Source organism: Chelonoidis abingdonii, chromosome 10 (genome assembly GCF_003597395.2).
Source record: "Chelonoidis abingdonii isolate Lonesome George chromosome 10, CheloAbing_2.0, whole genome shotgun sequence".
In the NCBI taxonomy this organism is placed as follows: domain Eukaryota; kingdom Metazoa; phylum Chordata; order Testudines; family Testudinidae; genus Chelonoidis; species Chelonoidis abingdonii.
This window is the reverse complement of record NC_133778.1, coordinates 60,830,165-60,847,719: the sequence shown is the minus strand read 5'-3', so window position 1 is coordinate 60,847,719 and position 17,555 is coordinate 60,830,165. Positions and strand designations below refer to the sequence as shown.

The 17,555-nt window shown below is 40.7% G+C and overlaps 1 protein-coding gene across 1 annotated transcript in view; it reads left to right on the top strand.

The window, feature by feature from the left end:
- The window catches only part of SPOPL (speckle type BTB/POZ protein like), a 59,760-nt gene extending 42,783 nt beyond the window's left edge, over positions 1-16,977 (top strand). The window contains exons 6-11 of the mRNA XM_032801699.2: positions 6,884-7,061; positions 7,164-7,219; positions 10,248-10,370; positions 13,339-13,481; positions 13,581-13,634; positions 16,127-16,977. Coding sequence (XP_032657590.1) covers positions 6,884-7,061; positions 7,164-7,219; positions 10,248-10,370; positions 13,339-13,481; positions 13,581-13,634; positions 16,127-16,271 — 699 coding nt within the window. The 3' untranslated portion in view covers positions 16,272-16,977. The remainder of the gene's footprint in view (positions 1-6,883; positions 7,062-7,163; positions 7,220-10,247; positions 10,371-13,338; positions 13,482-13,580; positions 13,635-16,126) is intronic.
- The last annotated feature ends 578 nt before the right edge of the window (positions 16,978-17,555 follow it).

Genomic DNA, 17,555 nt, shown 5'->3' with positions numbered 1-17,555 from the left:
CCTCACAGGGAGAGGTGACAAATCTGAGGAACTGTCCCAGTTTGAGATGTCAGTAGAATGGGTTTTGGAACAAATTGATCAATTAAATAGTTAAGTCACAAGGTATTTTACCAAGAGTCCTGAAGGAGCTCAAGTATGAAATTGCAGAACTGCTAAGTGTAGTATGTAACCTCGCACTTAAATCAACCTCTGTACCAAATTTCTGGATGATGGCTAATGTAATGTTGATTTGGGTTTAAAAAAAAAGACTCTAGAGGTGATCCTGGCAATTACAGGCCAGTAAACATAACTTCAGTGTCTGGCAAATTGGTTGGAACTATAGTAAATAACAGAATTATCAGACACCTAGATAAACACAATATGTTGGAAGTGTCAACATGACTTTGGTGAAGCACGATTTCCATTTACAAATCTGCACCCAGAGAAGGTATGTTCCCAGCCTTCCTTCCTTGGGCCCCACAAACCTATCTGCTTCTTATTAACTCCTGGATAATGGCAACTTTTTTGCTGGCAACAAAGAGGTTACTAATACTGTAGCTCCTCACTTAATGTTGTAGTTATGTTCCTGAAAAATGTGACTTTATGCAAAATGATGTTAAGTGAATCCAGTTTCTCCATAAGAATTAATGTAGCAGGGGTTAGGTTCCCAGGGAAATTTTTTTTGCCAGACAAAAGACATTATACAGATATACAGTATAAGTTTTAAACAGTTTAATATTGTACACAGCAATGAATGATTGTGAAGCTTGGTTGAGGTGGTGGAATCAGAGGGTCGGATATTTCCCAGAGAATGCCTTGTTGCTAAATGATGAACTAGCACTCGGCTGAGCTCTCAAGGGTTAATATGCTGTTAATGTAGCCTCACACTCTGCAAGGCAGCATGGACTGAGGCAGGAGGGAGGAAACACAATAGATGATCATGAAGATGAGCCCACGCTATCCAGCTAGAGCACATCACTCCCTTCTCCTGACAGCACATGCACGGCTGCACAGGTGCTGACTTTCCAAAGTGCTGGGGGGTGCGTGCATGAGTGAGAGAGAGACATGCCTTGCCCCTTTTAAGTACACCGACCACACTTCAAGTATGTTGCCCTTTTAAGCAGATTAGCCAGTTCAAACAGAAAGCAACAGCTTTCAGCGAGCTCCCTCCTTTCTGTTCCTGAGCCCTGTCCCCTCCTCTGCTTTGTTGAGAGTGGGTACGGGGTACAGGATCAGGTGGACATGCTGACATCAGCACCATTCTTACCCCTCCCTCAGGAAGCTCCCAGGAACAGCTTCAAGGCAGAGGGCGGTGCAGGAGCAGCATGGCAGTGGGGGAGGGACAGCTGAACTGTTGCTGAGCCACATGCCTTACAGGGAATTTAGGGGAGCTGATTGTGGGGGAGGGAGCTCTTCCCCCCCCCCCTTCTATTCCCCATGAGGAGGGGCTGCTCTTCCAGAGAATCCTGCAAGCAGTGGACAAAGCAGGCAGCTGTCAAACAACGTTACAAGGGAGCATTGCGCAACTGTAAATGAGCATGTTCCCTAATTGATCAGCGACGTAACAACATTAACCGGGACGTTAAGGGAGGATTTACTGTAAGTGAATCTACTGTATGCACAGTTTGGAAAGAAAAAAATCAGTAGATACACTTAACCCTGGTTTTCAGGGGGAGTCGCAGCTTAGGGTTCCAGAACTCCAAATCAAGGAGGGAGAACTTCACACACTTCTTTCTTCCTTGCAGGCTGAAGGGGAATTGTTCAGTTTGCCTCAGATTTAATGTAGAGTGCTGCACACAAGACTCTCTTTTGTAATATGCAGCCTAGTGTTCCTGTGACCAGCAGGATATGGTGAAATGGTTAAGATTTCAGTGACAGCAAAGACTGGCGTGCCAAATAGCCAAGCAGAGTTATGCTCAGCTGCTTAATAAGCTGAGTCACCACTGACGAGTAGCAGGATGGATAAGAAACTGAATTGCTTCATTGGGCCACACTCCTCTATGAGGATTGTAGTTTGAAGACAGTGGTACTTGTGCCAGTGAGTCATGTAGGTGCTTTTGAAAATCCTACTCTGGGGTGCCTAAATACAGGTTTAGGAGAGAGAGAATCTTAAAACAGATAGATAAATAAAATCCTGGCTTGTACATCTAAAAAAGGTCATAGTGACTCTGTTTACATATTGAAAGTCTAAATAACTTTTCATTGTTAATATTGGAGCAACTTTGTTTTGAAATGACACAGATTTTATCATTGAGTTCAAAAAACACAAATATTTGTGTATTCTTAACCTTTAAGCAAGCGTAGGCCCACTTAAGTCAATGGAATTATTCCTGTGAGTAATTTTATGTACCTTTTTGAAGCATTTACAGGATTATGGCCTTAATTTTCAATATTACAGGATATTCTATCAGAAATAGAAAATATTCTATTCAGAATATTCTCAGTATGTTCAATATTTTGGTTTTTTGCCTATGCCAGTTCTGTAAAATTTAAATAGGAAACTCTACCTTCAGTGGCATTAAAAAACAACAACAAAAAAACCAAAAAAAGCCCTCTTACAGTTTAATTCATATAAATTTGTGGTTGCTAATAATAAAGTTGGGAGGTATTGCCAAAATGGAGGAGGACTGGAATATCATACAGGAAGATCTGGATGACCTTGAAAAGTGGAGTGATAGAAATGGGATGAGATTGAATAGCGCAAAGTGCGAATCATGCACTTAGGCACTAACAAAAAGAATTTTTACTATAAGCTGGGGATTTACAGTTGGAAGTAGCAGAGAGGAGAAATACCTAGGTATATTGGTTGATCACAGGATAACTGAGCCACCAATGCGATGCAGCCATAAAAAAGCCTAGTGTAATCTTTGGATGCATCAGGCGAGGTATTTCCTGTACAGATAGAGAAATGTTAGTACCATTATACAAGGCACTGGAAACACCTCATCTGGAATACTGTGTGCAATTCTGGTCTCCCATGTTACAAGATTGGCAGAGATCCTAGGGTTATTTTTGCCTTCCTCTACAGCAGAGTTTCTCAACTTGGGGGATCATGGACTGGGTTTAGTGGGTCACAAGTGCAGGGCTGGCATTAGGTGGTGGCCCCTTAAAACTAAGTTGCATGCTTCAGCCCCAGACGATGTGGCTCAAGTCAGAGCCTGAGCTGGGGCACAAGCTCAAGCCCTGTAATCCGGGGCTGAGGCATGTAACTTAGCTTCGCGGGGCCTGTATGGCCTGGGCAGTTGACCTGCTTGCCACCCTCTCATGCCAGTCCTGAGCATTATGCATAATTTACTCAATGGTATGTAGGGCAGGGGGTTGCAATTTTTTCAAGTGTTGGTGTGGAATGGAGGTTGCACAATTTTTTTGAGTCCAAAGGAAGTCGCCAGCACAAAAAGTTTGAGAAACACTGCTTTGTAGCATACGTTTAAACTCCAATAGAACCTCAGCATTACAAACACGAGTTACTGAACTGACCAGTCAACCACACACCTCATTTGGAACTGGAAGTATGCAATCAGGCAGCAACAGAGCTGCTCCCTGCCCCTCCAGCACGCACGCACGCACGCAAATGTAGTATAGTACTGTGTTTAAAAGTAAACTACTAAAAAAAATAAAGGGAAAGTTTATTAAAAAAAAAAATTGACAAGATAAGAAAACTATTTCTGTGCTTGTTTCATTTAAATTAAGATGGTTAAAAGCAGCATTTTTCTTCTGCATAATAGTTTCAAAGCTGTATTAAGTCAGTGTTCAGTTGGAAACTTTTGAAAGAACAACCATAATGTTTTGTTCAGAGTTATGAACAGCTTCCATTCCCTACGTGTTCAAAACTCCTAAGGTTCTACTGTAGTGTAAAATGGTTGAATCTCTGTAACTTGAAGTCTTTAAATCATGATTTGAGGATTTCAGTAATTCAGCCAGAGGTTATGGGTCTATGACAGGAATAGGTGGGTGAGTTCTGTGGACTCTGTGTGCGGAAGGTCAGACTAGATGATCATGATGATACCTTCTGGCCTCAAACTTTCTCCATTCTTATAGACTCATGAAGAAGGGACTAAGGAAAAGAGGACTGGAGGATGGAAGAGTGGGAGAAGACAAAGATAAACCTAACATAAGAAATGAGTGGTGTAGTGTGGATGGTGTGATTGTCGGTGAACGGGAGAAAGGCTCGGAAATAAATGAAAGACTGCTCGGAATTATGTGGGCTGTTACCAAATTGCACCATTTATGTGCAGATTAACTGTGGCCCTCCACTTTGCACATTGCCATTGGTGGTCTTTTCAGTAATACTAAAGCCCCATATGCTGTGTTTTCACTAGGAAAATGTATTAGTTGCAAATTTCTGCCCTGAGAAGTTTTTAATGGTTGAGTCACAAACTTGTGATAATAAGGATTTATATGGAGGTGGGGAAAGAAACATAGTTCAGGGTTGTTTTAAAACAGCCATAGAAAAAATGCGTGTGTAAAAGGCATCCAGAAACTGATACAAATCATTATGGCTATAGCAGACATTGTGAAACTTAACTTTGGAGTCAGTATGTAATATTTAAGTAGCTAATTCATTATCCTTTACTGTAATAAAATGTGTAGCCTAACATGTTATAATTGTGTAGATGAAAAAATTACATAATATCCTGTTAACTTAAGCTAAGGTCATAGATTTTTTTCTGGATCGTGAACTATATCACCTAGGTACTTGTATGGTCTTTCTTATCATCATGTCAGCTTATCACCATCTTTAAAGTTTTTATCGCCTCAACATCCCTGTGAGATAGGAAAGTACTGTTGTACCTCATTTTACAGAGGGGGAACTGAAGCAGAGGGACATGCTTAGGCCTTGAATACCTACAGAGCCTTTTATGGACAGAGCCCCCTAGTGTAAATACAGTGTAAGCCAGCAGAAAGAGTTCCGCTAGCATAGCTACATCACCTTCCTGAATGACATTAGCTTTGTTGCATCTATGGTGAGGGTGCCAGAATAACCCTATCAGGGTGTGTGAGGTGTGACACCCCCACCACCACCACTGTAGCCTGACAAACTGGCAGCATTTTTGTAGTGTAGACCCAGGCCTCAGGGAATTGCCCAAAGTCACACATGAGGTCTATGGTGAAGTAGGGAATTGAACCCAAGTCCTACGTCAGTGTTTTAACCACTGGACCATCCTTCCTTTCCTTATCTAACATTTGGACTGCTCAGATGAAGTTTAGATTGTTCAACTCAGACATGTCCATGGGTCTTAGCCACATCCTTCTGCCTTTGAACCATATTCTATAGGTCTAGAGATCCAAACAGAGCAGTCAGTTGAGTGCTCTCACCTTATCTCACTTCTAAATTTCTGTAGCTTAGTTTGGAGAATCACTGATCAAGATCCTTGAGCTCAATGTTTCTTAACCTTTTTGATACTAGGGACCAGCGTGCTTATGCCTTCCTAAACTGTGTCGAGGCGATCTCAGGGACTGGCACCAGTTCAGTGTTTCTCAGCACTGCTTTGGCTCAGTCTCTATTCTCCTTTAGGGAGCTTAATTTCCAGGCATTTGTCACCAGATCAGACCCCCTGCTGAGCTGTTTCTCATTTGTTCCCAATCACTATAGAGCAAAAAGATAGTGTTCAGTCTGTGAGCAGAATCTCAAGGTATGTCTACACTTCAGTTAAAAACTTGTGGCTGGTTCATGCCAGCTGGTTCATGCGAGCTGGCTCAGGCTTGGGCTTAGGGATGTTTCATTGTGGTGTAGACATTGGGGCATGAGCTGCAGCCTGCATTCTGGGACTTTCCCACCTCACAGGATCGTAGAGCTTCGGCTGCAGCCCGACCCCAAGTGTCTACTCTGGAATTAATCAGCCCCTATGGCCTGATCCCTGCGAGCCTGAGTCAGCTGGCATGGGCCAGCCTCAGGTTTTTAGTTGCAGTATAGACATATCCTCAAAAACACATCAGAAGAACTCCACTACCATCTTCCCATTCCTTCCCAAAGACACAAAAACCCAGCAAAATACAGGGAGAAAAGTCAAGAATCACTTCAGATGCACATCTTTCACAATCCTCTTGGTTTAATTTAATTTAAAACCAAATTTCACATCTTAGGCACAAACATTTGAGTTTACATGGTGCCTTGATGTTACGTTATAGACTCATTTTTTTCTAGAAGAACCACTTTTAAAATCTTTAAGAGGAAAGTGTCCACATTTAATTTGTGCCCCAGTGGGGCAAAGGCAAAGTGAATAATGAAGGGGCTTTATTTTACTGCTCATTTCCTTTATCAGTCTACCATTTTAAATAAAGTTGTGCAAGTCCATTTTGACTAATTGGGGTAATTTACTGATAAGAACTACCTGCGATCACTTTTATGAAACTTTGCTTTTTCTCTGCTCATGTAATCAGATTGGATTCAGTAAAGGGAGAGCCTTTAAGTGTTGTTAGTTTACGAATGCGTGTTCTGTTTCTCAGGTGTGTGAAGGGTCTTATATTTTGTTGATTTGTTTCTGAAATAGCAATAATTTTTAATTAGAGATTCCATTTCTCTCCCAAGCATAGTGTCTGCCTTTGATTGATTTAATCTCTGACCTTTTTATCATGCTGTTTGTGGCATCATGCTTTTTTGATTTTTGTCTTGGTCCGATAACTATGCTAAATGAACAAATGTTTGTATCATTGAAAAGAAAAAGCTTATTTCTTCTTAAAAGGTTTGTTTCTTTGGCTCTAGTATTGTTTCATAAAACCTAGACACTCTGAAATGTAGTCTTTCCCACTATTGAATTTTGACTGGTTTAGGATTGTGAGTGAGAGACAGAAGCACCAAACATATTTTTGCTTTGTCTAAGAATTACTCAAGTTCTAGTGTAGGTGCTATAATTTAATGATTCAGTTATGAAGGAGTTTCTATCTTACTGTGATTTTCTGTTAGGTAAGCGTGGTCCAAGACTCAGTAAATATATCAGGACAGTCTAATACAAACACTTTGAAGGTTCCTGAATGTCGACTAGCAGAAGATTTAGGGAATCTCTGGGAAACCACAAGATTTACAGATTGCAGTTTTTATGTAGGAGGACAAGAATTCAAAGCTCATAAATCTGTCCTTGCAGGTACTTTTTTTACTTTTGTATTGTAACATTTTTGTTTTATTAAATAAAAATGTTAAAATCCAGCTGTTTAATTGTATTTAATGCTTAATTCTTTTGCTACAGCTCGTTCGCCAGTTTTTAATGCAATGTTTGAACATGAAATGGAGGAAAGCAAAAAGGTAAGCATGCCTGAAACTCTCGTTCTGATTCCAAAGAAAAGGAAAAACTTATACAGTTGTACTTCATGGATTGATAAAGATAAAAGTGAGTACTTAACATGGAACAGTTATGTTAATCAGATAAATATCTCAAGGTATCATTGAATTGACACCACCCTACGTCAGTAACTCACGTTATCTTCTCTCAAGCTAGCATAGCTCAAATGAGAATGGCCACATTGCGAAATTATACTTGAGCTGCTCTGGCCGTGCTGGGGCTGCACTCATCTTTGTGTGACCCTAAGACTTTTGGGGCATATCCCCTGGTTTTTTATGCTGCAGTAAGATGAGCCACTCAAATTTTCACAATTCATTGGGAAAACTCTGTCGTTTCTGAGCACAAAAGGAGAATTGTGGTATGATGCTGCAGAACTAGTGGCATTCAAGTGGAGCGACACCACGTCTACACTAGTGTAAGTGTATTAGCAGCTGGCAAGTTGCACTTCCATTAGCAGTAGCCTATACGTCAGCTGTAGCCTTATAAGCCAGCCAACTAGCGTTTAAAGCCCCACCACATTTGAGTTAAGGGATTTTATGTGTACGTGACTAGAGTTAGGTTAGAGTTGTAAGTCAAATTAACTTTGTAGTGAAGCCTTGAGAGAAGCTGAGATCCTTCTCTTCAACCAGAGATTCCACAAACACTTCACGCATACAATTGGTCTACAGGGATAGTAGTTTAATCAGTCCAGACTGCTTTGTGCTCTTTATATCTCCTGTAGTAAGGAGCCATCTACCTATAATGTGGAAAAGAATACTTCAAATTCTAGCAGTTCTCCAGGACCATAGAATTGGGGAGCTAGTGCAGAATGGGTGACTGTACTGCTTGCTCTGACTGGGTTTGTACTAGCTTTGCTAGCACCGATTCTAAAAGCATTGAGGTAAATCAGAGCCACTTCATGCAAACTGGACCCTTTCTTCTCTTGATTAGAGAAAACTAGTTCTTGTGGTTGGGGCCACTTGCGTGAATGTCATCACCTCCTTAAGAGAGATAGGGCAACCTAACAAATTTTGAAAAATCTAGGAAGGACATACATTCTCAAGAAACAATCACATGCTAGTCATCCCAAAATCTTATTGTCTCCTCGGGCACAGTGATCATGTAGATAATGGCTAAACTATTCCAGTTGTACCTTAGCTGTAACATCATCTTGCAGCCTTTCTAGTCCCTATTAGATCTGGAGATGATACTCATCTGAATTGTTCTAGACCTGAACCTGTGTATTCCATAGTTCTGCGCCTATAGAACTTGCCATGGATTTCAGCCCTTGGTTCTCTTTCTAGCCTTTATGGGTGTGAAGATGACATTGAAAATATGAAGAAAGCATAAAACTATGCAGTATTTTCTTCCTGGGTTTGCTGGCTACCCTTCATCACAATTAGTGATCTGTGAATTCAATGATTTCATGGCCCAAAATTTTGCATTTTTCCAAGATGACATGGAATTTCATATTTTGCTGCATTCAGGTGCCTGAAAGGCTTTTTTCTATCTCTCTGTTGGGACTTCCTGCAGCTCTCAAGTTAACACCACAGGACGGCATTAATCAGATTACAGGGCATGCTCTCTATCCTGTTCCGTGTAGCTAGGCAGCAGCAAGATTGACTCCAGCTTGCAGCCAAGGAGCTTAGGGAACCATAAATGTAGAGTGGGCAGCTGGACTGCCTGGCGAACGCCACAGCAGCTCAAGCCTGTAGTTGGTTGCAAGCTTCCTTCTTTCCTTAGCGTACATGGGAAGTAAGATTTTGAGGCAGGCCACCTGGATAACAATGCAACTGCGAAAGCCCCTGGATCTGGATCACCTGCAGAACCTAGCAAAAAATAAAAAATCCATAGTTGACTATCACTGACTAATTTTAATGTTCATGAGGATTTTCAACTAAACCATCATTGGGTGTCTTTGGGGAGTGAGAAATGGAATATGAAGTGCATTTCATGAAGATACGAGTTAAATTCTGTGGCAATATTAGGATAGCTTGCAAAAGAATTTTGTCCCATTGAGCCTTGGTGAACATGAGTCTGTGATTATATGCTCAAACGTATATGCGTATATATTGACTCTGTTCTTAATGGTGTGCTGCTAAGAGCTTGCATGGTGCAGCAGCAGTAGGTGGAATTTCATTAATGTGGATTCACGCTTTGCTCTTGGTTAGAGCCCAAAGGATTTTTAATGAGCAGTTCTCACTTTCACTGAAGGTTTTCACCTGGAGTCCTGCAAGGAACAATGATGTTTTCCCTTGTAAGTGAATCCCACATGTGAGGAGGACCTGGTACTAAAAACTACAGCTGCTTCAAAATGCATAATGGCCTTTCCAGTTCTGTATCCATTTCAGATCCTGGTCCTTGTCTTTTTACAGCCTGTGTCTCAACACCCTATGCTACTGCAACAGCTGTATTTAGGGATGCTGATGAAATTCAGGTTCTAACTTGCAAAGACCAGGGCCAGACATTTCTTAATGGAGGGCCCTAAACTGTGGGATTCAGGTGAGGTACAAATACAATCTTTGCCAGGCCTCCTTTAAGAATCACTTTCAGAACAAATTGGCCCTGTTAAACGGAGCAAATTAAGGTTCACTCTCCTCTTTGTTGCTGGCTAACTTTTTGCTCTCTCTAGTGCGTGTAGTCTCAGGTGTTCACAGGAATGTTGATGGATTTAAATCCAGGCCAGGATGTATTTTTTAAAAACTCCGTAGACCATATTTAGGATTCTCTGTATATACTCTTAAGATAACTTTTGCACTGCAGATTCCATACAAATCCAGTCACATCTAAAAGGAGCTATGATGTCCATGTAACTAACTGGTAAAGCTGCTGGCAAAAGAGGAGCTTGACTATAGGTCTATAGTTGAATCTAGAAGTGCCAGCATAACCTTGTAAGGTTCTATATGGTGGATATGAAATAAAAACTTGTAATAAGCAAACCAGGTGATCGTAAATTTTTACTCCAAAATTTATAGATATTATGGTTTTCCTCTTTTTGTTTTTATTCAACAGAATCGTGTAGAAATAAATGATGTAGACCCTGAGGTTTTTAAAGAAATGATGAGATTCATTTACACAGGGAAAGCACCAAACCTTGACAAAATGGCTGACAACTTGTTGGCAGCTGCAGACAAAGTAAGTAATTAGCAGTTAAAGTCCTCAGAATTGTTGTTGTTTTAGAAAACCCTGTTCTAAAAATGTATATTTTGAATTGTTTAAATGCTACCACAATTGGTATCTAAGAAAAATAAACAGATGCACCAACAGATAAAAGAAATGGATTGGCTTGGAGAGTGACAGATTTTTGAATGGTGAGAAGATTAGAAATGTATAAAACCTTCCATGGCTGCTAGGAGTATGTACTACCAAGATTTTTTCCCAAGAAATTGGGGGAGCATTAAATATCCTTAGAAAATCAGTATTGACAAAAGTGTGTCCTTGATCTTTGTATTATGAGACAGGATAAATAACAGGGCTTTAATGACCACCTTCTCTAAACCATTGCTACTTCTATAACATCTTTCTGTCTTCTTACTACCCTAAATAGTTCTAATCTGTCCTTGTACTTAATTCTTGCCTTTAAATGTTCACCCTTTAAGCCTACCCTTTAAATATTTTCACTGTTCTTCTGAAACGTTCCTCCTTCTGCTCTTCCCTTCTTGAAATGGGGGGCTTAAACAACAACACAGCATTCAAGGTGTTCGTATACCATTTCATATTTTAACATACTATTCCAAAATCTTTTACAAATACAAATGTAATATCTTTTTTTGCTTTTTCCACTGCTGTTGCATATTGAGCTGAAATTTCATCTAGCTGTCCACTGTGAAGTCTTAGTGGTTTTCTTCTAAGTGGGTATAGCCATATGTGACCTGTTTGCTTTGTTCCTTTCGAAGTGCATTACCTTAGACTTGTCTCATATTATCTGTTATCATGCTCAATAATGTAGCTGTGTTACCAGGTCCTTCACCAGCTGTTTGGTTGACTTTGCATAAAGACTCCTACTAGCTTAGAGAACCAGATATTTTCTTATATGGAAATTGTACTGGTTTGTTTATTACAATTTCTGGTTAGCATAATATATCTTGAAGTAATTTTCCTGGTACTGAAGTAAGGTTTGTAGCTCCCATGATCAACCCTAGCACTTTCTTTAACATACATCCAGCACAGACTTGGCTAAATTTGTTAAAAACTTCATTCTTAAATTCCTTCTGAACTATTAGATTAATGCTATCCAGGCTTTGATGATATAGTAGTTTAGGTCTCTTCTCATACCTCTCTCTGACAGTGTCTCATCTTCAACATTTCATTGAGTTCGAGACAGATGTTAAAGGCACTCGAGTGGAGAGAACTGGAGACGTAGTGTTTCTGTATGAATGAAGACTTTTATCGAAGGCATGATTGCTAAATACAGAGAATGCGATAACTGGGAACTGCCAAAGGCTGCTTGCTCTGCCTTTCTCATGAATGAAAAATAATAGTCTGAATACTAGTTCTTCAGTGTTACAAAAGTAACTCTATTAAACTTCTATCTTGTCTGCTAGGAATGGCTTTATCATAACTGGCTTTTATTTATATAATCCAAATAGAAGCACCCTAGATAACAGTACAACAATACATCTAAAATAAAAATAATGTGGTCTGAGAATAGAAACATTTGGCTAAGAAATAAAGCAGTAGAGTTTTCCTTCGTCTTGTGCAGATAAATAATATAAATAAAATTCAAATGAAAAGTAATAAATACGTGTGGCAGTATCAATATTTTATGCAGCCATTGTTTCTAAATTTGTTGTGGAGACTTTGGAACTACTTATACAAATGATGGATTCTAAAGTAAGTAACTACACAGAAAAAAGATCTGGGCGGTGTTATGTACAGCGTAATGAAAACGTGCTCAGTGTGCAGCAGTGGTCAAAGAGTAAACTGTTAAGATGTATACGATACCAAAGACAATACACAAAATGATTCCTTTACATATCAATAGCATACCTTTACCTAGATTGCTGGGTTCAGATCTGGTCACCCTATCTCAAGAATATAGCAGGTATGTGAAAGGTGCAGAGATAGGAAAACTAAATGATTTGAGGCATGGAAAAAATTCTGTATTGTGTGACTCAGGCTTGGGATTCTTTAAATTAAGGACAGATTGTGATACTTTATTTGCATAGTACCTATCATTTTCTATTAGGGGCTGCTATTGTGTATTATGACAGTGTACAAAGGCCCCAGCCAGGATCAGGACTCTCTTGTATCAGGCACTCTGCAAATACACTGACAGGCACAGAGTTCTCATTCTGATATGAAAGAAGAGGCAACAAATAAGTGAGACAAGCAGGAAGGGGAGGGAGAAATAAGGTGACAAACATATTTCCAGTGCTGGGCATCTATATAAGAATTTCTCCCTGAAAGAAATGGTTGGGGTTATTGTAAAGGTATACAAAAAAAGAAAGCTTTCGATAGGGAAATTAGGTACTCCTTATTCACCCTCTACTTTGTAAAAGAATTATTGAACATTTAATGAAATACAAAAAATTTATAACTGACCAGGCTTTTTTTGGACTCATGTATACCTTTGGAACTCATTGCCACAGTATACCATTGAGGTAAGAGCTCAGGAGGAGTTTAAAAGATGTATATGTCTAATAATGCAATTATGGATGTTCTGTCTAGGGAATAAGCAAATCACTGGCAGGGATTAGGAAGAACCTTCCCCTCCAGTGGAATTTTACATAATTTTCCTCTGAAGTTTCTTGCACTTCAATCTGAAATTTCTGGGACTAGACACTGTCAAATATTTTACTAGATTATTGAGCCAGTGGTCTGATCTGATATTCCAGTTCCTATAATCATATTTCAGTAATAATAATAATAATAATAAATATTTATGGCTTTTCTTCATGTTAGTATGGGAGGGATGGGGTAAATTAATTTTAAGTTAGCAGTTTTAATAATTCTCCTGTAAGGGACACTACCAATCATCAGGAATGATGCTAAGCACTTCACAGGATTGGGGCAAATTGTTTTTTAGATTTGTTATACTTTACAGATTACAGCAGAAAGAATAAGTGTGAAGAATGATTAGTATAGTTTTTTCTTTCATTAGTATGCACTGGAACGGCTGAAAGTCATGTGTGAGGAGGCACTCTGTAGTAACCTCTCAGTAGAAAACGTTGCTGACATTCTTATCCTCGCAGATTTGCACAGCGCAGAACAGTTGAAAGCACAAGCAATAGATTTTATTAACAGGCAAGTAATGTTCCTTTATTACACTTGAAATAATGCCTTAAATATCTGTACTTAAATATCCCTTCCTTCTAAATGTTTTTGTATAACTTCCCGTCATAGGTGCAGTGTTCTTAGACAACTTGGGTGTAAAGATGGGAAAAACTGGAATAGCAAGTAAGTAAAATGATTCACAAAGTTTAAAGTTACCTTTTCCTACAGAGGAGTGTATCCCAAAGTACCCACTAGTACAAGAGAGCCACACTCTGCTTTGACTGCCAGGGCAGTAAAGATGAACCCGCTATAGTCTGTTTAGCAGTGGAGGGCGTCTGCCACCTTCATTCTCACATGATTGAGATAATTGCTGATTGCAAATGAAGTAAAGCTGCTGCAACAGCAGCCTTGCTTTCTGGGAGATACTTCCCCACAGTTCTTCACCCACTTTACTTTCCCTTCCACAAAGGAAAAGAGGTGCAGCTAGTCTGTTCTCTGGCAGAAGATGACAACAGCAGCCAACATTAGCTTTTACTCAGTCACTTTAGTTCAGTTTGCTGCTGTGGGGAGCAGTGAGAGAGCAGCAGCAAACTGTGCAAACACACCTTTTCCTCCCTTTATATATAGGCCTGCCAAGTTTCTCTTTGTGCCCAGGGAGGCTGCAGCAAAGTAAGAGGCCCTAGGTGGGGGGAGTGGGGCTGCTATTTTGTATTATGACAGTGTGCAAAGGCCCCAGCCAGGATCAGGACTCTCTTGTATCAGGTATTCTGCAAATACACTGGCAGACACAGAGTTCTCATTCTAATATGAAAGAAGAGGCAACAAATAAGTGAGATAAGCAGGAAGAGGAGGGAGAAATAAGGTGACAAACATATTTCCAGTGCTGGGCATCTGTATAAGAATCTAGATAGATAAGATCACACAGCTAGGTTAGCTGGTACATAGTTTGGCTGTTCCAGATCATTTAGAAAGGTAACTTTAAAAACAAAGATATCAAAATCAGCTGTCCTCTGCTGCTGTACAACCTAGCTCTCTATGGTTGCCTGCTTTCCTGTAAGTATTGTAACTGAAGTGGGTCTTAAGGAGGGAGTTGGCCTGGCCTGTCAATTCTTGCCTTCTCCCAAAGCATGCACAGGGGAGCTGGAACTTCTGAACAGTTTCTAAGGGTACCTTTCCTTTACTCACCTGTAACAAAAGGTTTTTATATCCATACAGGGCCGGCTCTGGCTTTTTTGCCACACCAAGCGCAAAAAAAAATAAAACAAAAAACCTGCGCAGTGGCCGGAACAGCAAAGTGGGGGTGGAGTGGGGAAACCAACCTGCTGCCCAGCTGGAGCAGCAAGGTGGGGGAGCGGGAAACCAACCTGCTGCCCGGCCGGAGCAGCAAAGGGGTTGGGGGGAACCAACCTGCCGCCCGGCCGGAGCAGCAAAGGGGTTGGGGGGAACCAACCTGCCGCCCGGCCGGAGCAGCAAAGGGCTTGGGGGGAACAAACCTGCTGCCCAGCTGGAGCAGCAAAGGGGTCGGGGGGAACAAACCTGCTGCCCGGCTGGAGCAGCAAAGGGGTCGGGGGGGAACCATGTCGCCCGAGAGCACAAAGAGAGGGGGTGGGAATTCCAGGAACCTGCCTGCTCGTGAGCGACTAAAGGGGAGGGCCACAGTGAAACATAGCACCTGCCCGGCCAGAGCAGTGAAAAGTGGGTGGGTCAGTTCCAAAAGCCGACTTCAGAATAAACCTGCCTGCGGCCGGCTGGAACAGCAAAGGGAAGAAAAAAACAAAAAGAAAAATACCTGGCGGCGACAGGCGCGCAGGTGCAGGGGGACTCCCCAGCCCTGCAGACCCGAGACAGCGAGTTGCACACACTGGCCCCAACTAGCGGGGGGGGAGGGGCAGAGAGAGAAAAGGGGGCAGCCAGGCTTCCCTTAAGTGGGGCGATCGCCATGCGGCCCTCCTGCTGGTGCTGCTGCCTGGGGGGGGCTCCGCGCCGCTGCAGTGGGCGGGGCTGCTGTGTCCCGGCTTGCTGGCAGACCTGCACGTCCCAGCCACTCCCCTCGCTTCGTTGCTTCTTCTTGCCGCGCTACCCCTACAAGGCGGCAGGAAGCCAAAAAAGCCCCCAAAAACAAAAAAAAAAAACCAAAAAGAAAAAAACCTGCAGGGGTGGCGGAAGCGGCGAAGCGCAAAATAAAAAAAAAAAAAGGATTGGACAGAATGCTGCCCCTTGGAATCTGCCGCCCCAAGCACCAGCTTGCTCGGCTGGTGCCTGGAGCTGGCCCTGTATCCATATGTCCCTCAGGATACAGCATGTACTGCCACAGTGTCACTGAGCTCAGTAGTGAAGAATTATAACTGGCATATAAAATATGTTGATACTCTTCTTAAAGATTGCCACACAATTGGTGTACAATCTCGGCTGAAGGCATGGCATAGATCATTTCATTCTGGCAAAATTCCATTTGCAGAACAATGCTAAATATATTCCTTCCAGTTAATCTGTAATTTTACTAAAGTATAAGCGAATACAGTGTTGGTTACAAATAACATACAGCTATAGTCAATTACAGCATTCCACGTGTCAAATCATTCTAAGTATTTTCCAGATTCCGCTTTTATACAATTCAGCATTATATGGACATAATAAATTTTAACTGAGATTATTCTTAAACCTTTTGTTTTCAGCCAAGCAACAGACATAATGGAAACAGCAGGCTGGAAGTCCATGATCCACTCTCATCCTCACTTAGTGGCAGAGGCCTTTCGAGCATTAGCATCTGCACAGTGTCCACAGTTTGGCATTCCACGCAAACGGCTAAAGCAGTCATGAAATCTTCCATGAACTTTAGAGAAACTGAAATGACTCTACTCCTCCATGTCCAGAGGTGTTTTCACAAACCATAACAAGAGTTTTTGTTATCCTTGTCCACAGAACAGAAGCTGAAAAAGCCTATTGTTTGCTTTTCAGTTGGATAATTTATGGTTTAATCCTCAGCTTTAAATTAGACTGATTACTCTCTAATTCACTGAAAGGCCTTAAATTATCTTCAATGACTTTCTAGTCCATATAGTCTAATGTATCTTGATTTTTTTTTATTGTGCCTTGTCTTTTTGACTAGGCTATGCAGGATTGCACTAGCTCCATAATGCAGTAAAGTTGATAACTGAAGATTAACTTTTGAAAGGGATCTTCCATTATTTAAAAAAAAAATAAATGAAGATTATACTTTGGTTCTGTGCTAACTGGAAGGTTTCAACTAGACTCTCATTAAAAGCACTTGAACTGAAGGCACATAATGTGCCCCTAGTCCAAGTACAATACATAGGGAGAACCAGTTTACTTAGAAAGGATGCCAACAGGCTGTTAATGGCAATATACTGCTTTGAACATAATTTATTTTTCATTGTGGGGGCAAATATGCAATGGTTTGGCCCAAAAATGTATTTTCAATATAGTTTGTAATGCCTATTGTGTGTATGTCAAAGCTGTCCAACAAACGTTAAAAAAGAAACACATAATAAACCTTTTGCCTGTGTTTCTTTATGGTCCATCGCTAGTTTACATTTAACGGAGAATAGGGTGAGAGGTAAAGATTTTTCTGTGAAGAGAGAATAGTATTGTATTTGAAAAAAAAAATATTTATATCCCACATATATGGTTACATAGAAAAGTAAAGGACGCATAGAATGACCAAATGTAAATTTAAGAAATGGGCCAAATGGATTCTGAATATGCACTTTTAATGCGTAACTTTTGTATGTTGTGTGGTACATATATATTTTGCTTTTGATGAATTAATGAGGTACAGGTAATTGTGGCGTAACTTTTTAAATACATTTTAAGATGCCCACAGCCACATGGGATTTAGTTTTGTTATTATGAACAAGAAAAGCATGTCTTTGAAGACTTAATTGAACGTGAATATTGTAAATGCTCATGTTCTATGTTGTTGAATATTTTCACATTTTTGAGAAAGGCATGTGAATCACAAAACAAAACTTTGGAAGAGGGTCTGTTCTCCACTCAACATGTGTGCACAATTTTCATTCTCACCAGTGGAAGTAACATATAGTAGGAAGAATAGGTCCCTGAAATGTCAGATGATATTTGCAA